This window comes from Notolabrus celidotus, chromosome 3 (genome assembly GCF_009762535.1).
Source record: "Notolabrus celidotus isolate fNotCel1 chromosome 3, fNotCel1.pri, whole genome shotgun sequence".
Taxonomy (NCBI): Eukaryota; Metazoa; Chordata; class Actinopteri; order Labriformes; family Labridae; genus Notolabrus; species Notolabrus celidotus.
Genome location: NC_048274.1, coordinates 4,880,853 through 4,904,732, shown reverse-complemented (window position 1 = coordinate 4,904,732; position 23,880 = coordinate 4,880,853). Strand labels below are relative to the sequence as shown.

Here is a 23,880-nt window from a genome sequence, read left to right as displayed (position 1 = left end):
TGTGTGTGTGTGTGTGTGTGTGTGTGTGTGTGTGTGTGTGTGTGTGTGTGTGTCAGGAGCAGTTGTCTTCAGAAGCTGTGGTTGAATTCCAGTCAGCAGGGTGGGCAGCGGCAGCTGATCCTGAGACCTTCAGGAATTTTTCTTGGAGCATCTTAGGACGATGTGAGACTCTTCAAAGATTCAGTCCAGATTACTTTTGACACGTTTTCTTCTATTGATGAATCTGATGATGATGGAGAAGAAGAAAGAGAAGAAGAAGGGCAGGAGAAGATGGTGGTCATTGTGAACAAAATCATTTGTGTTGACAGACGTCTTTGATGGCAACAACTTGACAAACGGATGATCGTACTAGTCATGCATCACAGCAGCTTTTTGTCCTCAAAGGCCACCATCACTTCTGGAGCTTCTCTAACAGGAGAGAGAAGCGAGGGAGCGTTTCAATACAGAATCTGACTGCTTAATATTCCCATTTCTATTCACTGAACCTTTACATACAAAGCAGTCATCCTCTGAGTTTCTCTGCCCACAAAGGCCCTGTTTTCTCTTGTTTGAGTAATAACTCTTTAAAACTATGTTGATAAGATAGAGTCTCTTTGAGATTAAACTTTATGTTAAGATAAGAGGTGGATGCATTGGCTGGAGGAAACTGTAAATTATCATCATCCCTAACATTCCTACAAAGGACGTGCATAAGTGGCTTTAAGAATGCAGCGTTTGCAGAAATCCAGCAAGAAAACCGAGGGCATTAAGTCACTGAGTTCTGCCATCAGGAGACAGACTCTGATATTTGCAAAGAAATATCTGTGATATTTGTAGTGAACATAAAACCAGCAAACAGCAGATCTTCATAAATATTCAACAGAGGATCAGTTAAGGTGTGGAGGGATTTTTCTGCTGTCCTTGGTTTCCTCCGACTCAGCTCAGCTGTAGGTCTGTAGCAGCTGACGTCTCCTCTCATCTGCTGGGTTGTTTCATTCCCACTTATTCAAGGACTGTAAGGAGCCTCAGTTACAGCTGGACTGTAACAAAGACATTCTGCTCAATAGTGTCTGACATAAGAGTGTAAGACCATCGCAATGCATCTTTACTTTCAAAGAATCAGATGTTATAAAGTTTTAAGAGTCAATCAAGTTGTGATGTATGTAAAGAAAGTATTATTCTTAAGTATGCTTAAAATGTTGCTGATATAATGATGAAAAAACTGTTTGGAGTTAACATAAGTCACAATAAAAGGTGATGAAAAAGGTTCATCATTGAAATGCTGACACACTTTTACAGGTTTTGTCACTTCTACATTTCTTTGTTGGTCATCAGTCACAATATGCGGCAACTTCTGCTGCCATAAAACATAATGGGGGTAAATAAAGGGTTGTTCAAGAAGCACAAAACATGTAAACACTCCCTGTGACAGATATGATGTTGCATTACTCATAAATTGTTTTCAACACATTTAGTTTTTTCCTCTGAGTCCACAGAGAGCTCTTACCCCCAAACCACCACAAAAGTAGAACACCTTTAAAATGAGAGTTATAACTAAGAGAGGGAGCAGGATGGATGTGTTGTTAATGAACCAGAAAAAGCCTCCCAGCAGCTGTCAGCTCTCAACTGGGAGGATTTATTGCTCCTACTGGTTCCTATCAGCTGCTCAAACACTGTGGGAGGGACACACACACACAAACACAGTCATGCACAAAATAAGAACCAAACTAATGAATCAATAAATCAATTAATATTACTTAAAATACTCTAAATCCTGACAAAAGTAACCTCATGATGCTTTTAAGACAGAGTAGGTCCAGACTGTACTCATTATGTTATTAAGGGAGACTGAACATTGATCTGCCATGAGTAAGCTCTTTGCAACAGATGCAGAAAACTCTCTCTTAGACAGAAACCTTGAGAGGAGCCAGACTCATTGGTGAACAGCAATCTGCTGTGATGGCCCCTAAAAAACATTCAAACAGATACCAGGGAAAATGATATGTTTGAAAATAATAGCCATATTGATAATTATTCAAATGCATATTTAAATTTTTTTGATTATTGTTTTTTACTTACCACATTGTTATCCCCTATGTTCAGAGGGTTTCAATTGGTGCTACACACGTTGGAGCTTTTCAGTCATTGATAGCCAGCCTTGCACCTGCAAACTTGCTCCTAAAGAAAGGTATTTAATATTCTCATAAAGGCAGCAATTAATTAGAAGAAGATAATCTGGTAATATTACCCTCTAAAGATAAACAAAATCAAAGATGCTGCAAGTGAAAACTTTTATTAGTTCATGATACAATTATGTTTATCTTATTTCATATTTATTTTGATATATTATTGTCAGCAAAATTAGCATTCTGCTTATGTTTGGCTGCATGTTTTTTATAACTTCTGCTACTTCCTGTTTCAAAGACTGATTTTTGAACCAAACAAATCTTAAATACACGGGGGCCCTGAAGAACAAAACTAATTTACAAAAGATGAAACACTTTTACAAAGTTGGAGACAAATTTACATTTTGGAAAACATTTTTACATTTTATAAAACAAAATTACATCAGCAAAACACTTTTACCAAGGCCAAAACAAATTTACATTTAAGAAAACAATTTTACAAAAGATGAAACACTTTTACAAAGTTGAAGGCAATTTTACAAACAACGGAACACTTTTACCTTTTAGCCTGACTCCGTTTAGCCTGAGGCTATGTGGTCTGAGGCCGTTTCATCTGAATTCTGACACATGATGAAGGTTTTGCAGAGATATGATGCTTTTTCATCTGAGGTCTAACACCTCACTCTGAGACCCGAGGATGTCCTAATATGTAAACCATTTCCATCTCTGTTTGTTTTCTCTCCATCAAAACAAACTAAATGACCCCTCACTTGATCACTTCCTGATCACTTCCGGTGTTTGGTACATTCCCTTTCCGTAAAAATGAAATGTTAATTTGTTTCAGAAATGGTATAAGTGTTTCATCTTTTGTAAAATTGTTTTCTTAAATGTAAATTTGTTTTGGCCTTGGTAAAAGTGTTTTGCGTATGTAATTTTGTTTTATAAAATTTAATTTTGTTTTATAAAATGTAAAAATGTTTTCCAAAATGTAAATTTGTTTCATCTTTTGTAAATTTGTTTTGCCCTTCAGGGCCACCGTAGTAATAGGTCGAATTAAACCTACATAAAAAATTAAAAATCGTTTTTTTAAAAGTGTAAAATGTTAAACCTCCTTCATAAAGTTGTTACTGTTCATAAATCGACCGGAAGTGATTTATTTGTTCGGTCCTTGAAAGCTTTTATTATGAACTCTCTGACCGGAAGTGAGAGTGCAGTGTCATTAAGACAGCTTGACAGCAGTGTGAAGATGGCGGCGTACAGTCGCTCTCAGCTGCTCCTGCTGCTGTTGTCGTCCGTGTGTCTCTGCGGCTTCGGCTCCATGGTCGGCTCGAAGGCAGCCAGCGGCCCGGCCGAGCCTCCCAACCCGCCCCTCCTCAGAGCCGCCGATCCCCCGGTGAAGGATGCACCTGCCGCCGCTGCTGCTGCTGCCGCCGCTGGGGCCTCTCAGCCTCGAAGGGCGACCGGCTGGAAACTGTCGGAGGAGGAGGCCTGCCGAGAGGACCTGACCCGCCTCTGCCCTAAACACACCTGGACAAACAACCTGGCCGTGCTGGAGTGTCTGCAGGACCGCAGAGAGGTAAGAGACGACCAGCCGGGCTGCACGGTTCACAGCGGTCCCTGCAGGTGATGGGAGTCTGCTGGGTGTGTCGCCCTGGTGGTTCAGGTCCTCACCGGCTGTCAGAGAGATCCTGATGCAGAGGGGAACAGCTGATGGAGGGCTGCACCTGCATCAGTCTCCACAGACACCTGATTTATTTAAAGCACAGAGGACTCCACAATGTGGTCCTGATTTTATTCCAGTGTGACACACATCACATTTATTCTGAAGATAAGTTTAGGGGGAATTTGAAGATGTGGGTACCACAGACACACTTTCTCTAAATAATAGCTGTTCGAAGCTTTTCAGGTGTCTCACAATTTAATATCACAGCTGAAGTACTTTGAAAAGAGGATAAAAACTTTCTCAAAATCAAAATGTATCACCATGCACATATATATGTTTTTAGTTGTATAAATGTAGGATGTTTGTCATGCATCATCAGTCTCAGTGGTCTCCATTCACCCCTGAAAGATCTAATGAATACAACATTCAAATTGTTTTAATGTGTACTAATTATAAAGTGCTTTTTTACGTCATTGTTTGTCCAAAAATAAGATTAAAGAAAGGAAATTCAATAAAAAACAACATTACACTTGCCAAGTGTGAGGAAAAAAATAGACTACAAAGGTTACATTAAAATTAGAAGCAGCTGTTCATGCTTGCAAATCAATTAATTCAGCAGAATTAGACTCCCTTTAAATTGACACCATAGAAACCTGCTTTAAAGCACAGAGGAATCCACCATGGAGTCCTGATTTTATTCCAGTGTGACACATATCACATTTATTCTGAAGATAAGTTTAGGGGGAATTTAAAGATGTGAAACAGTTTCTCTGAATATTAACAGCTTTTGAGGCGTCTCACGATTTAATGTCACAGCTAACGTACTTTGCAAAATACAGTTTCACACGAGGATAAAAACTTTGTCAAATAAAAATAAAAATGCATCACCATGCACATTTATATATACACTGCTCAAAAAAATAAAGGGAACACTTAAACAACCCATCCTAGGTCACAATTAATGAAATATTCCAGTTGAAAATCTTTATTCATTACAAAGTGTAATGTGTTGAGAACCAAATAACATAAAAATGATCAATGGAAATCAAAATCATTAACCCATGGAGGTCTGGATTCAGAATCATACTCAAAATCAATGTGGAAAATCAGATCACAGGCTGATCTAACTTCTAGAAATTCCTCAAGACAATTCAAAATGATGCTCCATAGTGTGTGTGGCCTCCACGTTCCACGTGTAGGTTGATACAGAAGTGTGATTGATTTGGAGTTACATTGTAATTTTTAAGTGTTCCCTTTATTTTTTTGAGCAGTGTATTTTAGTTTTAGCATTTAAGGTTGTTTGTCATGCATCATCAGTCTCAGTGGTCTCCATGCACCCCTGAAAGATTTTGATGAATACTAAACTCAGATTTTAAAGAACTTTTAAAGTGCTTTTTTACGTCATTGTAATCCAAAAATAAGATTAAAGAAAGGACATTAAATAAAAAGGCAACATTTAATATGCCAAGTGTGAGGAAAAAATATCCAGAGACTGCAAACATTACATTAAAATTAGAAGCAGCTGTTCATGCTGCAAATCTACTTCATTACTTTAAGATTTTCACATTTTTAAATTAATTCAGCAGAATTAGATTCTCTTTAAATTGTTATTCCTGCATGACGATGGAAATGCTGCAGGAATACATACAATCATCACTCAGTCGATGGTTAAAGATCATTAATTGGCAACATATCTGATAATTTATTCATTTTTAAGCTCATTAAAGATGCAAAATTACCAAATATTCTCAGGTCACAGCCTCTCAGGTGTGAAGGTTGGCTTCCTCTCTAAGTTTCCCTGTAGGTTTGTTTAATTAAATGTGTTAATATTACTATAAAGGTGGTTAAATTTACCTCCGCACATGTGAAAGTCTCATGTAAGAGCAGAAACTGTACTCCTAATGTACAGCCTGCGACCTCGCCTTTGTTGAAATTTTGAAGTGGAAGGTTTGATGTTGTCTGAGGTTTTCCACCTCTGCACAGAGCAGCTGCTCACTGCAACCTCAGTGAAGTAATTATCAACCAGAGTGAGGTGCAAAGTCATCGAGTGTGAGTGTGTAAGAGTGTGTGTGTGCAGTCATCCAGCTGTCACATGACTCTTGGGTGATGTTAGAAGCTGGAACTCTTCCTGCTTTTGTGTCTTTGAGATAAACACGAACACACAAAACCTTTTCTCCTCTCTTCACCCTCTCTTTAGACATCCAGTGCACCCGTATGCATCATTCTTTGTTTGGATGTGAATGTGAGTGGGCTGTTTCTAAATTTAACTGGACATAAATCTCACACAGTTAATGTTTATCAATCGATCAACAGAAAACAAATGTGCTCCTCATTGAGTTGTGTGGTTTTGGAGCTCAGCCAGAGAGCTCCTCAGACGGCAGACTGTCAGACCAGGCTTGGCTCTTTACGCAGGCTCATGTGATTTCATATTGTGTTATGATGCTATTTGTTCAGTTATCTGCACACACCATCCAGTGATCAGGTTTACAGCACCTGAGACGACCAGAGATCCCAGAGAGCTTTACAACGATAGGAAAAGAAACATGAAAGCAATCTGAAGAGCACTCTGAGAGCTCAAATCCCAGATATATTTATGCACCACATACTGTAGATCAAGGTTTTATAGACTTTTTTAGACATTACAAGCCATCTTAGCAAACAGGTCATTTTAATACATGTCATCTATATCATGAATTGTTTCATTTGTAGGTCTGATACTGTTAGATAAACCTGTGGGGTTTTTTTTATGAGTAGTTTTTACTTGCTTCAATGTTTCTGTGCTCAGTTGTAGTTGTGATGTCTTCAGCTGCCTTGATAAAGTGTCCACCTGATGCCGATAGTTTAAGTGGAGGTAGAGATCCCTACATCTTAAATAAAAGCATGCAAATAAAAAAGTGTCATCCGTTTTCTACTTTTCTTTATTGCCATCTGACCTCTGAAGTGATGACAGATTAGCAAAAGCATCAAGTGCAGCAGGTCAGTGAACAGCAGCACATAAACACAGCGACAGGTTCACACAGGTGGGCTCATTTTTGCAGACTAACTAAATGAAGTTTTACTCACTGCTCCAGTCTAAACATGGAGATGACTTCTTAACCTTTCTTGAATGACTATAAAATCATATTACAGTAGTTTGGCTGTTGTGTTTGTTTGCATTGCTCTGGTGTTAGTTTTTGGTTAGGCCTTCAGTGCTTGTGTGCAGCTGTGCAGGATGTTTAGTCAACCAACCACCTCTAGTACCATTATTTTAGGTCTTGTCTTTTATCATGTGCAAATCTGCAAAAACAAGCGTTGAGTATGTCTGAATATATTCCCCAAACTGAAATTTAATAAGGGATGAATAGTGTTGGCTTTGCTGATATCAGACTATGCAAATATCATCCAAATAATTGTACTGTTTGTTGGTGTTGATATGTGGACATAGTTTGAATATGCTCACATTTTTTCCTTCGTTACTGCTTCACTGTGAAGTCTCTCCTGTGGGACCCTGTTTGTCCTTTGTTTGTCAAAGTACTTTGCATTCAATCAATCCACGCCCATTTTTCACAGCAATGCAATTTTGCCCCATCACCCAATTTCCTGCAAGTGCGTCAACAAGTACGTCACCGTATTCACCTCCTCAATGATACAAATATTGAGCCCCTTAAGTCTAGAATATTCAGAGGGAACCATCATGTGTCTGTTTTGGGGGATGTGTCTGTTCAGTCAACTAAATGGTTAAAGGTCATCCTCGCAAGTCAGCACCAGAGTTACTAGTTAGCTAAACTAATTTCAAACCTTTTTATTGTAGGCAGTCAGAAGCTGTGTCTATGCTGAAGTGCAGCCTCCTGCAACCAGCCGAGGCTGCAGCTCTGCTTAGTGGCTACACTACCCTGATGTAAACTAGCACAGATGACGGACAGTGCAGTGTACTTTGTCAGTATTTTGATCTACAACAAATATTTATAACCACTCAACCAGAGCGATGTGTAACCAGTACTGGCACCAAACTTTGTGATGTTTAGCAATGATAAGACTGTTTTGGGGGTGATTTTTTTAAGAGAATTTCAACTTCCCTTTTTATTTTGCTTTTAATTTGGGGGGGGGGGGGGCAGCTGAAGAAAGACAGGAAATGTGGGGAGTAGAGAGTGGGGGAAGACATGCAGCAGATGGTCGACCGGCCGGGAGTCAAACCGGCGACCGCTGCGATGAGGACTATAGCCTCGATACGTGGGGCGCTTAGACCGCTAGGCCACCAGCGCCCCCAACTTCCTTTGAACAGCTTTAGGAATTTAGAACATCTTTAACATCTCTTGAACGCCTCATCCTGGAGACTTACTTATTTTGTTGTGAATTGTTTCAGTTTTAATACATTCCAGTGAATCATCATATCTTGTTTTATTATTTTTACACATTTTATTTTTCACCGTGACATAAGAAAACAGCTTGCTATCAATAAATGTAACTTTAAACTTGTTTGTAAGTTGAATCCAGATGGACATTTAGAGGCTCCCTCCGGCCCATGCAGCTCATCCCTTCCAGCAAGTTTTCATTATAAAAATAAAATTCACAGAAAAAAATTTCATGCTGCTTTTTTAGTGATTTCAATGAGCTGCAATCTTAAAAATCAACTTTTAATCATCAAACTTTGGACTCCTTCTGTTGATGGCACCATGCAGCGCTCTGAACTGAATCACAATAACTAAGATATAGATTTAATGTGTTTGTTCCTCCAGACTTTCTCCAGGACGTAGTCAAACGCTTGTCTGCAGCGTTTTTGATCACATGTAAATAAATAAAAAGCATGAGTAATGATCTCCCTCTCAGCTGGGACACAATGAGCTGGATTTTAACAGTGTTCCTCAGCTGGTAGAAACAAGAACAAGCAAACAAATTACACGCCTGTCATGATTCATCTATTGTGTGTGTGCTCGCCTGGAAGAGGAAAACCTCCTCCGGTGCTCCTCCTGGGTTTTTCTTCCATTTTCTTCCCTTGTTAAAGTTTATGTTTTGGCTTCTGATCTGAATGGAGGGCCTGAGGACAAACCATGTTGAGAGCTTACAGCATGGTGAAGCCCCCTTTAGTGAAACTTGTTTGTTATTTTGGCCTGACTATTTAGATAAATGTGAAATTGCGTGTGTAATTTTTCAAGCAAAAGTGACAGCTTGGTTAAAGTTTCAGCGCCTTAAATGTGAGGATTTGCTGCTCCTCGCTGTCGTACACAGTCTGACTTTGAATAAAGATACGGATGTTTGACTGTTGGTTGGATAAGGACGCAGTTTGATGAGCTTTGGGAACTTTCAATCATCATTTTTGTTTATTTTCTGACATTTTAAAGCTGCAAAAATACAATCTGATATCATAATCTGCTCATTTGTTCTCAAAAGTGTACTCGCACATAAGTTACTTAAAAATAAAATAATACATTCAGCTATAACAGCACAGACGTCTTGTTGTAAACTTGTATTTACTCCTCTCACAGTTTGGACATCAGATGTTTGGATGACGAGTCTGGTGACCCAGTTAAATCTGTCCAAGTTGTACAGTCATGCACATTTACACTGTGCTAACAGAGTTTCATTACTCATGTTATTATTGTTATTTAACCAATATGTGTCAAAGAGGAAACAAACACAGACACACAAATACAGACACTCTGATGTGTGTGAAACTGTGAATATGTAATAAGCAGCTTATTCTAAATAAGGTGGATATTCGTTGATTTTGACTGATTTTTTCAGATCAGAATCAACTTGAATATGCATCATAATAGTCATTGTATTTGGATTTCATCCTGTTTTCTGAATTTGTGGATCATCAAAAAAAATTCTACCTTTTGAATGATCATATTCGTGAGAAAGAAAGCTACATAAAAGGACAGGGTTGTCAAAATAAGGTATTTAAATGCTGGAATTGAATTCTAAACAATAGATATGCAGGGGTTACCTGTCTGAATGAAGTATCCAGCTGCTTCACAATAACATACTTTAAGAAATGTAAATATGAACAGACTATTGGAGGTTTGATTGAGGAACAGATTGTAAGGCTGGTCGATATGGCCTAAAAACAAAATCCCAGATTTTTTCACAACAAACTGGATTTACGATTTGAATCAATTTTTCTTTTAATTCTTAAAAAAAAAACCCTAAACATAACAAAGAAATGACTCAAAGCTAGTTCTCAGCCTCTCAGGTAAACTGTTTGGAGGCAGACACTTTGCAGAGCTTAATTGTTGTTGATAAAATGCACCATCAAACTCGTGTAAGGCTGCATGGTTGGACTCCACCAAGTGTCTTTTGTAGTTGGATAAAAACACATCCCATTCAGCTCCCTGGTGATCTTTACACATGCACAGTTGTATAGATGAGGTAGAGCAACCCCAGCAAAACACTTGCTGTTGGTAGCATGTATGATATGGATAAAACCCAGGCTTTTCCATGCACTGTAAAGGTAAACGTACCTTATTCATCTCCATGGGGGAAATTCCATTTTTCACTTGTGTTCTTTTTTGATCATTCTACACAAACATAGTTTGATATGCATACAATCATGCACAAAAATGCCATGGACATGCACATAGGAGAGATGTCAGTGTGTGGAGGCTGCCATCAACCAGCGCCACCCGAGCAGTTCACCAGCTGTATAGTGATGTGCAGCGTGACTGCATCAGTAACAGCTTTCCCCTGTGTTCCTTTCTTTCATGATGTGGTGGGGTAATGATTCTGCTCATGTTGGCTGCTCTTAAACAGGTGTCTGAGGGCTGTAGCGGTCTCGTAGTGAGACGCTCTCCCACTCGGATGCACGCCTCTGTTTAAGATGCTGAAATAAATTGGTTGTGTCTTCCCTTTAGCTGCTACAGCCTTTAGACAAACTTTGCAGCAGACTGTTTGTTCAAAGTCTGACGTCGCAAAACTGAACCAGTTCCAAACGACTGACGAGGCTGATGTACCTTTTTTGGGAACAATCTCTTCATTAACTCTGGCAGCCATGTTGTTGTTGTTGTTTGTGTCTCTGTAGGAAGTAATTGAGGGGGACTACCACAGGAGCCCAGGGGGAGCAGTGGAGGAATTTTAAGAGTAAATGTAGATTTTCTATTTTTAAGAACATCCTAAATCACAAATGTGAATTAATCTATAAAATGGATTAAACCCTGATAGAAAAGCACTCCTTCAGAGGAGAATGTAACATCCATTTTTAATCTTTAAGCACAAACACATTTCTGATTATCATGAACACATTCAAACAGTCTGACATGTTTATTATGACCGTAAACAACCAGAGATTTACAGAGTGTGCCTCAGTTTCACCAATGGTACCCCAGCACCTCACTGACGTCAACAAACCCCCCTCCTCCCCATTACACTGACGTCAATCAAGCAGACACACGCACTCACGCACACACACACACACACACACACACACACACACACACACACACACACACACACACACACACTCCTCCGCTGGCTCTGAATGATGTCCTCTTCACTGAGATAATTACATCGCTTTGACTCTAAAACAGCTGTGGCCTCCTCAAGACGTAAATGACTCTTATAAATCTGCCTCTTCTCCAGGGAAAGACACACACACAAACACACACACACACACAAACACACAGCCTACCAGCAGTGGAAGCAGTGTGTGGTTACGGTGCAGCGTTTCAGTATTTATTTGTGGTGGTCTAAGCTCTGATATCCGACACTTGATAGACGTCTGAGAAACAGGCGGCTCGGTAACAAACTGACTGCTGCTCATGAAGTCACTTTGCACAGACGAGCAGGCCTGAGGTGTTTTCCAGCTGTCACTGAGTCAGTCTGTCACCTTTAGGCTGTGGATTGAGAGTGTGTCAAAACACTGAGGGGACTGTGGAGCAGCGTCAGTCTGCAGGGCTGCTGCGTGTCTGTCTGGGGTGCAGATCTGTGCGGCACACAGCTTCATTTTGATCGACTCTGTCTCTTTCACTACACATTAAAGTCACAGTGAGGAGTTTTAACTGATGTTGAAATTGTCTCATTCTCATGCTGAATCTCTTCATGACCTACATTCTGAAATATGATTATCAGCGACTAGATTGGGTTTTTCTTTGTTCTGAGTTTTAGTGCCTGTGCTCGGGTTGGACTGAGTCGATATTCATCCCTCACTCTGAAGTGTCTCTGTTTAGAGCTCTGCTGGTAAAGTTTGGCTGTGAGAAGTAAGTTATCAAGCAGGAGGAGTTTATCTTTTTTATATAATTATCTTTTGACATAAGGGTTTGTCCTCACGGCTGATACTGGAGCAGGATTATCAAACAGACGTACGTTTCCTGTTGAAGTATTGTGTCAGACGAAGAAACTCTACAACCAGGGCTTTGCTGGGTCAAAGAGCTAAATGTCTATGAGCAGGATTTAATGTTCATGCCGGCTGCTCTTTGAGGACTTAAGAGTTAAACCGTGTGCATGTTTACATTATTCAGACATTTAATGGGACACTGGAGCTCGCATTGTGACACCGGGGCTGTGACAGGTAACATTAAACCGGTACGTGTGCTGGCTTTTTGTAAGCAAACAGGAATAAATGTACAAAGTTTAGTCATGTTACGTTCAATCATTTGAGGTAGCTTCGATCAATCTCATCACTCTGCATCCTGCTAAAAGATGTCTCAAACAAAGAGAAGAAGCATTTAAAAGAAGATAAGTATTCAAATTTATGCTTCCACAACAAATCAAGGCTTTGGCAAGAGACATATTTACCACGGTGGGTGATGGTGCTCATGGGAAATGCAGTCTTAATCCCAGAACAACACTATTGATTTCATCCACATTATAACCAAGCAGCAACCTCCGGTCTAAAAATATGAGTCCAATGTGGAAGTGCTAAAAACTGCAGTTCATCTAGGATCCACTTGAGGCTGGCTCTTGAAGTACCGGAAACCACATACACACCAATTCAAAAAAGCCGATCTTCACAGCAGAAATAAACATGTTTACAGGTACAAAAGACAAGTGTAGTCTGGATAGCTCATTTCTCGATCAGTACACATTGTACGGGGGTGAATTTCTTTCTAACACAGCAATTTTGAAAATATTGAGATGACGAGTCTTCCAATGAGAGTCATAGCTGACTTGATTGACAGGTGGGAGCACTGAAGCTGTTGGCGAGGATGCTCAAAGCCTGCCTCTTTACCTCACAATCGCTCGACAGCAGCAATATGGATGCAGCCGACGATAAGCCTCAAAACAGCTCTTCAGAAACAGATGGGTGACGCCACGGATACTACGTCCATTATTTGTATGGTCTATGGTTATTACCCACTAAATAATGATAATAATAATACATTTTATTTATAAAAGCGCTTTAAAAGATTCTCCAAGACACTTTACAGGAAAATAAAATCATACAATAGAAAAGCAAAGGAAAACAGTGCAAAAAAAGCAAAGAAAAGCAAGGCAGCAAAATAAAACAAAACAAGAAACAATAAAACAAAACAAACAAAAATCAATCAATTATAGGTTAAAAGCCTTTGTAAATAGGTGGGTTTTGAGTCCGGATTTGAATTTGGTGAGTGAGGGAGAGAATCTGAGGTGTTAGGGGAGAGAGTTCCAGAGGGTGGGGGCAGCGACAGAGAAGGCCCTGTCCCCCCAGGTTCGGTGCTTGGGTTTGGTGAGAGGGGTGAGGAGGTTGGCACCGGTGGAGCGGAGGTTGCAGGAGGGATTGTATGGCTGCAGAAGGTCGGTGAGGTAGGAGGGAGCTAGGTTATGGAGGGCTTTGTTGGTGATGAGGAGGATCTTGTACTGTATTCTTGAGGGGATGGGAAGCCAATGGAGGTTCTGGAGGACTGGGGTGATGTGGTCTCTGGAGCGGGAGTGAGTGAGGAGGCGTGCAGCTGAGTTTTGTATGTGTTGTAATTTGTAAATGAAATGAGATTTAATTTGCAGTGTTTGCAGCTCAGTTGAAGTAGAAGATAAAGAGCAGTCAGCAGGGGGAGCTCCATCTGCTTTGGTTTCACTTGTACGGTGCTGTCGTCCATCTTTTATAGAGTCTATGTTCTCCACCATCTCCTGAGGGAATCTGTCTCTTACCTACTAAAAGCTACGCTCTCTTCACAAGCCATTTATCAAACTTCGTCTGTTTGCTTTTTGCTGCCGGACAGTTTGGTATATCTGAAAACTGGAAACAAGGTTCATTCAGATTGCTGGGATTAAACCAGAGAGTAAGTGTGACATCAAACCAAAACAGTGAGCTCCAGCAGGCTTACAAACGTCCTGTCGAGCTGCAGATTTACTCTGTCCCATTACATACGGTCATGTGAGCGTCTTTTCTTCACAGATTAAAGGATGTTGGTACAGTCTGGTGCTGCAGACCACCAGGAACTTTTATACAAGCAACAACCTCGTTACAGTAAATCCACAGTAAGGCTTTTGTTAGCTCACAGAGGCAGACATTAGGTCTTGTGTGTATCACATTATCCCTGAGGTTTTCCTGTGATAGAAGCAGAGTGTTGTCACGTCGCTCCTCCCCCACACACAGAAACAGTGTGACTCTGTTATCACTGCGGTTTAATCGGACTCGTTTGGAAGGCTTTGATGTTGATACATCTCCTCATTAATTAATAACTCATAGTCTTACTAATTGGTAGTTGTTTTATCTAGGAGGCTGCTGAGACTTTGTTCCCTCATTACACTTGTTCGTCTGTCTCTGAAACACGGAGTGGAATTGACGGTTTAGAGTCAGAAGGAGGCTTTCTGTGTCTTTGTTCCCGTGGACAGAGCAGAGTTAACACGGAGCGCTTTCATGTCTCTTTACTGCGGAGTGATGTGAAGGAGTCAGAAGAGCTTCTCCGGCTGTGTTTCCTCTGATTGTCGAGGAGGTTGTAGGAGTCAGTAAAGAGTCTCTGATGCTTTGTTCTTTTTCAACCGCTGCTGTTAGAGAGAAAACTGCCACTTTGGGGAGGTTTTGGTGCTAGTACTTTCCCTCCTGCACCCTAGAACCAGAGGCTGGATGGTCTTGGCTTGTCAATATGAACCAAAGAGACTGGCCAAGGAGTGCACACTGATAAACATTATCCCCTTAATCTCTGTGCAAGGATGTGTAGATTAGTTCACTTCAGAATCTCTCTTTTTGTGGCAGGAATAATGAGTGTGTGTGTGCACATATGCACTTTAACACAAAGAGCTTGGCTCTGCACTAAGGTACTTTTATGTTGAGGAGCAGGACAAAATATTGATATAAAAAAATCATCATCATCCTGACATGTTGGAAATTTAAAGGTGACATATCATGCAAAATTGACTTTTTAATGGTTCTTTACCTGAAATATGTGTCCCTGGCATGTCTACAAACCCCCCGAGAATGAAAAAAATCCATTCTGCCCCTGTTTTGATTTCTCCACCTTTCTGTAAATGTGTGTGAAACGAGCCGTTTCAGACATCCGTGTTTTTGTTACGTAACAACAATATCCGGTCTGTCACGGAGTCAGAGCTCAGAGCTTGTTCAGCCCATAGACTGTATAAAATAATACTGAATCCCCCCTCCGTTTTTCATTACCTGCACAAATGTGTGCTAACAAGGAGCTTAGGAGGGAGGCATGCTAGTTGTAGGCTATCTTCATAAACACAAAGGTCGGTTTTACTCTCCACGTCTGCAGATTTGAAGATCTAGTGGATGATTTTTATTTGTCATGGATAAGTGCTAGCGCTAATTAGCATAGCTACATAGCTATATGTTCATAGCTGTAGCTGTAGCTGTAGCTGTAGCTGTGTACCAAGACACGTCGACATACTGACAAATAAAACAACAAGAAACACTAAATCTGTGACCAATCCTTCATAAAAGGTCCTGCTGCCTTTCTGGCAGAGGTCGGTTTTACTCCCCACGTCTGCAGATTTGAAGATCTAGTGGATGATTTTTATTTATCATGGATAAGTGCTAGCGCTAGTTAGCATAGCCACATAGCTACATGTTCGTAGCTGTGTACCAAGACACACGTCTACATACTGATAAATAAAACAACAAGAAACACTAAATCTATGACCAATCGTTCAGAAAGGTCCTGCTACAGGCGCCTCTCCGTCAGGATCAGATTCAGAGGGTTGAAGTAACGCGATCTCTGAGCAGCCGTATATATTCAGCCAACATGTAAACATTAGATCAACGTGCTGGAGAGCCGAGGCACATCCACTTCCGGAGGGGGCGTGGTCAGAGAGAAAACAGAGTGTTCTGAGGTGGACTGAAGAAGAGGGCTTTTCAGGCATGCCAAAATCTGATTTCAAAGTGTTTTTTTGAGCATAAACTTTAAAGACATGTTTTGGGGACCTCTTAGACCAATATATATTGATGAAAAAAGCATGATATGTCACCTTTAAATAAATACGGCTCTCTGAACAGATTTCCCCTCCTGTCTGACTCACCACGTCACAACTTCATAATTACATCTGATGATGCTGACAACATTAATCCTGCACTACACTTTTACTTTATCATCCTCAGCTAATCAGACATTGTGATCATCAATATATATTGTCTTCTAGTTGATCAATTATCATAGAATTGCTGTTGTAACAGAGTTTATTATGTACGTTAATCCACATTCTCTATTGTGACATTCATGTATTTACCTGTACTAATGGCTCTAGAGTGGCAAGTATATCTAATATAATTATTTCAAAAAATAATTTAAATTTATAATTAATTATAATCATAATAAAATTGTAAAATTACAATATTATTATTATTTGATTAATTGTATTAGATATTATTAGTATATGAGAAATGTCCTGTTCAGAGATTATATGGAGGCATAAACAGACAAACCAGCCTCCCACTCATTGTTCTACACAACACAGAATCAAGGGGTTCATGCAATTACACTACATTGTTATTGTGGGCTATTTATTTATCATGATGATATAATTATATTTTCTGCTGTTTACATTTATGTTGTATAACCTACCTAGACCAGGACCCATGTTGAGCAAAGTGCTCTTCAGGTTTTGTTTACCCGCCAACGTTTGGGTCTCGAATTATGGGAGCTGGTGGCGGTAGTGGGAGTGGGGGGTCGTAGAGAGGCCTTTAAATTGTGTGTAGTTGTGTACCAAGTAGGGATGTACATTTTAAGTATTTTCCGTGATCGATTTTTGGAAATGTTAACGATCAATTATCGATTAATTGATAAAAAAAAAAAACATTATCATTCTTACGTCAAAAACAATGCCAAATAGGTTGTTTTCCCCCTAAATTTTATTTGCTACAGCAACAAAATGCATATCACTGACAGGATTGAATACGGGTACACGTTTGACACGCAGAATATCAACGAACAGGCTCATAGAAATATTCTCCGCGGACATAATCTTATAAAGTGAAGGCTCATAATACTAACAGAAAAGTACTTCAGACTCACAGTGTCCAGTTTTCTGTCTACTCGTTCTTATTGAGAAAAATAAACATGTGTATTCGGTCAGGTGTCAGCCGGGAGCGCAACCGGGTCATAATCAGTCCCGCTGGAGAAAAGCTCAGAAGGCTCTGATGTTGCTGGTCTGTAGCGTACCAGAATTTCCCACCTGTCTGATGCCTTCGTATCCAAAGGTGGGAAATATCCTGTTTAAAGCTGTCAACCTTTGTGTCCGTGTTGTTGTTGGCAGCAGTTTTGTATTGATCCTCTTTTAAAAAGCACACGTGGAGACCTGACGTACAGCCGCAGCCGCCAGCTGAGCGTCTCCACTGTGCGCAACACCTTTAACAGCTGATTCACATCGAAACATGCTTTAAACTTAAAACACCTCCCTGATAGATGACTGGAATATACGACCACATGATGTTTGTTCCACTGGACGGAAAATTGATAACAAAAAAGTGTGTTTCGAGTTATTTCTTAACAATCAATTAATCGATAATCGATTAATTGTGGTCATCCCTAGTACCAAGGCAACTCTGGTATCTTTGGACAAAAATACAAACAGTATGTATCTGTTTGAGTTTTAATGAGAAGGTTGTGGAGCCGTCAAAATCTGGTGAGTTTCCCAGGAGAAACAACAAAACAGTGATGGGGCTGTCCATATCTGTATTTGAAAGAAAACAACAATATTTTCAGAGTGATGATAAATGTTTGGAAAATAAGATTGGCTCTCAAGTTGTCTGATGTTTGAGATCTTAATAGCTCTTTTTTTTCATCATTATTTCCCAGCCTCCAAAGTATATGTTGTAGTTGCTCCTTTTATCAGACAGATGCTCCAAAACCCAAAGGCTCTTTATTATTATCACAAGTGACAACAAATATAAGTTAATCCTTACCTTTAAGAACCTGAAACTTAGAAATGTTTGATGTTTAAAGGAACAATAAAGTGATTAATAAAATAGCCAGTTATTCTACTTTATACAGTCTGGTTAGCTGCCTCTGGTCTTTATGCTAAGCTAGGTTTACCACCTCCTTAAAACTCTGATTTGAATGCATACAGGTAGCATTGATCTTCCTACCTGTCCGTCAGAAAGAGAAAAGAGTTGTTTTTTGTAAGCTCTATTTCCTTTCATCAATGTTTCACTATCAGGGCTTTGCTGCTCTGACCTCAAACATTTCCGTCTCCTCAACACGAGTCTTATCAAACTTAGTCGTTCACTCTTGATGAACTTCTTCTGTTTGTTTGTTCATAAAAAAGACTTCTGACTTGTTTCTCTCCGTCTCTGCAGGAAACTGAGATCGCTCCTGACTGTAACCATGTAAGTATAACCAACTAAACACACACACACACACACACACACACACACACACACACACACACACACACACACACACACACACACACACACACACAAAGAGAGAAAGATAGGTCATGGGAGGACTGGTTCATGCACTATAATAGAATCTGACTCTTCAGATTGTATTGTCCAGTAAATGTTCTTGGTCCGGCTCGCTCAAAGGTCAAAGCTGAAGTCAGTGCAGCTTTTGAATACATGAGTAAGAACTGTTGCTCACAGATTCAAACCCTGAGGATACTTTTCAAAAGCTTGAGAGAAAGATGCATTCTTCTGATAAAGCCAAATCTTCATTTTAAATTAGCTTATGAAGAAATACTGATCTAATGTACGAGGACAAAACATCCTCACTTGCCTCAGCAATAATTAGAAGCTTTTGTAAGGAGTTTTTAAAGGTTCAGTGTGTGGCGTTTAACAGCATTTAGCAGAACAGACTTGGAAAAGGAATATAATATTCCTAAGTATGTTTAAATTGGTGTATAATCACTCATTTAGAGCTAATCAGGATCTTCGTCAGCGGGAGGGGTGATTTCTAAACGCTGTACCTTTTAATCTATAGTGAAACTGACTAAAAAATGTATTGAAGCCTCTATATGATCTTCACAAGCAAGTGAACCCATGAGCAACACGACTGAAAATTAGTGTATTGTAGATTTAAATGCTTAAACCTCTGGGAGGAACACTGGAGAAACAGCCTTTCTCAATGTAGTCAAAGGCAAACAATCATAATGTGTGAGACTGTTAAAGAAAGCAAGAAGAGATTTTCTGTGAGGAAAAACTACCCTGAGATGTACGGGGTGAGGTCAGTGATAAGATGTACCACTTTGCCCACAGGGGGCGCCAGAATCAATACAAACCCAAAGTTCCTTACAGTAGCTTTAAACGCTGATGAGCAAATGTTACCATGTCAGTAAACTTAGAAAAGTTTCCAGTATTTCAAATCATACTTTGTCTTCCTACCATTCTACGTGCTTTATATGCAGTCCATTCAGACGTCACTGAGTACTTTGTTATAGCATTACACCTGGAAATTTGATCTTTGTGCTCATTCATGCTTCACAGCCAAAAGCAAAAGATGGGAGCACTGTTTTGATTTAGTGGTTGCATTTGTAATATGAAACACCATTCACCCTGCTCTAACTTTCACTGTGCGCACAATAAAGAGGTTAGAAAGGCTAAAAAAAAAGCAGGCTTACTTACACTAAAACTAGGTCCTGTTATCTTTGGCATACTGAATTTAAAGAGACGGAAGATTTATCAGACAAAAAAGGGATTTCTTTCTGCTGTTTCTTAATCTGCTGCTTGATTAAAGTTGTCTCTTCCAACTCAGAGTCTCACTTTATTGGCAGGCTGATGAATTTTATTGAAAAACATTCAGCATTGATCCCATTTTAATTGAGTCTCTTGACCTGTAATTAGACAGAGCTCTAAAACATCCTCAGCCTACAACTAAACCTGAAGTCCTCCTCAGACTCTCTCTCTCTCTCTCTCTCTCTCTCGTCTCTCTCTCTCTCCTCTCTCCTCCTCTCTCTCTCCTCTCTCTCCCTCTCTCTCTCTCTCTCTGACACAGTCCTGTTCTTCCTGCAGCTCGTCTCTGTCTGCTGGGTGATTAACCCTCAGTGTTCAGAGTTCACAGCAGTTAACGGCAGACAGCTCTATAAAACGCCACGAGGTTAATCGACCACTTGGACAGACTTTATTACAGCTCTGGAAAGCACTGGCTTGCAATTAACATGTCTCCCTCACACACACATAAACACATACTCACACACTGCAGACTCTTGTTTTGTTGTGGTGTTATTTTCCGGGCGGTCAGACTGTCAGAAGCTTTTATCTGTGGCTGCTGCAGCTGCGGCTTGGCTGTCAGAGACATAAATAAAGAAGAACAGAGAGAGAGAGAAGAGAATTTAAGGATAAAAGAGACATTTGGGAGCATCCTTTTGGGATTAAATAACATCTGAAATGAATTAGTGTCACTTTAGGGATGCTCTGAACCAATCTGCAAGGTCAGTTTGGGACTGCGGGGACAGTTTGAGACTTTACAAGACAGATTTGAAAAAGACTGCAGCAGAGGCAATCATATCTAAACTTAAAGACCCTGGACTCCATAAACACCGGAGTCTGTCAGTTCTTTAATGCCTTCATTAGACTCTCAGGCTGCTTCTAGCTGCTGGTGTTTTACATACTCCTAAACCTCGGCACGATGCAGAGGCTATTTCATTATTAATCAGCTGATTTGAATGAGAGTTGGACGTAACACACAGATCCCCTCCTTAACTAAACTGCATGTCAAACACTGTGGAGTCTTTCCTTCTTTACTTTGTTTCTTTATTTCATACACATGGATCAAAACTAGCATTAAAAACACAAGAAATACTCATCAACAAAACAGATATCAAATCACTACAGAGAAGAAGGAAAGAAACAGGAAGAAAGGAAGGAAAGAAGTAAAGAAAAAGGAAGAAGGAGAGAAAAAGGAAGGTAGAAAGGAACGAAGGAAGGAATGAAGAAAGGAAGGAAGGAAGGATGAAAGAAGGAAGGTAGCAAAGAAAAAGGAAGGAAGGAAATTAAGAAGGAAAGAAAAAAGAAATAGAGAGAGAGGGGGAGGGAGAGAGAGATAAAGAGGGAAGAATGAAGGAAGAAAGATGGAAGGGAAGGAATAAAGAAAACTGGAAAGAAAGAAAGAGAGGGGGAGAGAGGAGGGAGAGAGAAAAAAGAGGGAGGAATTAAGGAAGTAAGGAAGGAAGAAAGGAAGAAAGAAAGAAAGAAAGAAAGAAAGAAAGAAGGGGAGGAAGGAAGAGAGGGAGGGAAATAGAAAGAAAGAAAGAAAGAGAGAGGGTGGAAGGAAGAAGGTAGGAAAAACTGTGGGTCTTTGCTGCTGCTCTCCCTGCCTTGGTGTTTCATGAGTGCACATGAAACAGAGGGAAGGTGTGCTCTCCCACCTCAGGCTTTGGCATTCCACGTATGCAGGTGGAAGGGCAGGGAGCTCCCAGAACAGAGCCTTACTGACAAATATAACTTATTATGCAGGCTCATAATAATTCCCTTTGGTGAGAGTTGCTCTGACTGAACTAGAAATAGACCTGCTAATGAAATGTTAATTAACTGTTTTCAGTTCTGGCAGAGGCAGAGTGATAATGAAGTGAAAGGTCTTAGTGATAGCAGCATGCCTCTTGTCTAATCAGAAGTCTTATTCCAAACTTACTTTTGTTTACTTAAATTAGAATAACACAATTAAAAACGTGAGTTTCTTTATATGAAGCATTTAAATAATGAACAGTTATACCTTTTAATAACTGCAGCGTCAACTCAGCACCATTAAAAATCACTTACCTGTTAAATATTCAGTTCTGTATGTATAGAATTATAAATCATGCATACAGGATTGAGGCATGAACACAGGATATAAAGCACATATCCACTGACTTTATGTATATCTGCAGAGCTTTATTCCTGTGTGCTCCTGACTTGCACAGAGACACTTTACTATGTTTTTGATTGTTGCTGCTTTTATGTATATTTCTATGTAAATCTATTTTTTGATTAACCTGGATATAAACAATAGTTTAATATGCATAGTATCAGTCTTCATTTCTTTATAGTTTAGCTATGCCTGCTCCTCTCCTGTGAACTCTTCTCTCTGTTTCATTTCAAACCAGAGTCCTGTATTCTCCTCTGTGCGGTTTGAAAAAGTGTTTACTTCATTGTTTGTTTCTTCTCGCCCTCAGCTCCTGTGGAATTATAAACTCAATCTGACCATGGATCCAAAGTTTGAGTCAGTGGCCTCGGAGGTCTGCAAGAGCACCATCTCTGAGGTCAGTGTGCACCGCAGGAGGCTCAGGGTTCAGCTTCCTGTCAGGATGAATGAATCCTGATAGTGCTGTCAAAAAAACAGAGGAGTATTTTTAGCACTCATTTAAATTCAGGACCAAATTAACATCCACTGACTCAGAGACGTCTGTAGATCAGGAGCAGTTTCAGCTTCATAACTGACGTGATGCATTCTAGTACTAATGTATCTACCTCAGCTAACTGACCTATCATGTTTGATCCTTCAGATAAAGGAGTGTAATGAAGAGGAAAGAGGGAGGGGCTACCTGGTGTCCTGTCTGGTGGATCATCGTGGGAACATCAGCGAGTACCAGTGTCACCAGTACATCACGAAGATGACCAGCATCGTCTTCAGCGACTTCAGACTGATCTGTGGCTTCATGGACAAATGTAAAGATGACATCAACAACATGCACTGCGGCAGCATCAACGTGGGACAGAAGGTGAGTCTGGACTTTGAGTTTTATTATAAACTCAGTCTAATGCTAGTTGCTTCTCAAAACTTCAGGACAAGCCATCCCCCATTTCCTCCCCTGTGTCTCCCCCCTCCTCTTGTCACCTTGTTACCTCATCCTCCTCCTTCCTTCGTCTCCTCAGGACGTCCACTCTCAGGGCGAGGTGATCTCATGTCTGGAGAAGGCGCTGGTGAGGGAGGTGGAGCAGAAAGATCAAGTTCACCCAATCAAAGAGGAGTGTCAGAGGGCGATCCTGGCGGGTGCCGAGCTGTCGTCAGACGACTTTCACCTCGACCGCCATCTTTACTTCTCATGCCGAGACGACCGCGAGAGGTTCTGTCAGAACGTGAGGAGACTCCTGCAGCTTCTAAACCTCCGAACACGAATACAAAGAACAGTTTATACATCCAGATTATATTGAATTACACATTATTTGGGAGTCAGAGTTATTTATTAGTCTCTTAGTTTTAATCTAAATTTTTAAGAGAGGAAGAAGTAAAGACACAAATACCCAGACCAAGTCCTCACACTTACTGTGTTTCATCTGCAGGGTGTATAATTGTAATTCAGCTAACTTGAAATGTTCAGAATTTGCATTAAAAAAAAGATAGTTTTCATAGATAGAATTTCATCAGAAAAAAGAAAGAAAGGAAGGAAGGAAGAAAAGGAGGAATGAAAGAAGGGAAGGTAGGAGGAAAGACAGCAGGTTGGAATGAAGGAAGAAAGAAAGCAAGAAGGAAGGAAGGAAGTTAGGAAGAAAGACAGAAAGAAGGATGGAAGAAAGCAAAACGGAAGGAAAGAAAGAAAAAAAGAAAGAAAGAAAGAAAGAAAGAAAGAAGGAAGCAAGGAAGACAGCAGGTAGGAAGGAAGAAAGCAAAAAGGAAGGAAAGAAGAAAGAAAGAAGGAAGCAGGTAAGAAAGAAAGAAAGACAGACAGACAGAAGAAAGGAAGAAAGAAAGAAAGAAAGAGGGAAGCAAGCAAGACAGCAGGTAGGAAGGAAGAAAGAAAGAAAGAGAAGGAAAGAAGGAAGCAAGGAAGAAAGAAAGAAAGAAGGAAGCAAGTAAGGAAGGAAGAAAGAAGGAAGGAAGAAAGACAGAAATAAGAAAGGAAGGAAGAAAA

At 40.1% G+C, this 23,880-nt stretch overlaps 1 protein-coding gene across 1 annotated transcript in view; it reads left to right on the top strand.

Moving 5' to 3' along the window:
* The first annotated feature begins 3,308 nt into the window (after positions 1-3,308).
* LOC117810539 (Golgi apparatus protein 1-like) overlaps positions 3,309-23,880 on the top strand; it is a 39,317-nt gene continuing 18,745 nt past the window's right edge. Inside the window, 5 exon segments of the mRNA XM_034680428.1 lie at positions 3,309-3,681; positions 18,410-18,439; positions 22,204-22,290; positions 22,534-22,749; positions 22,904-23,107. Coding sequence (XP_034536319.1) covers positions 3,352-3,681; positions 18,410-18,439; positions 22,204-22,290; positions 22,534-22,749; positions 22,904-23,107 — 867 coding nt within the window. The 5' untranslated portion in view covers positions 3,309-3,351.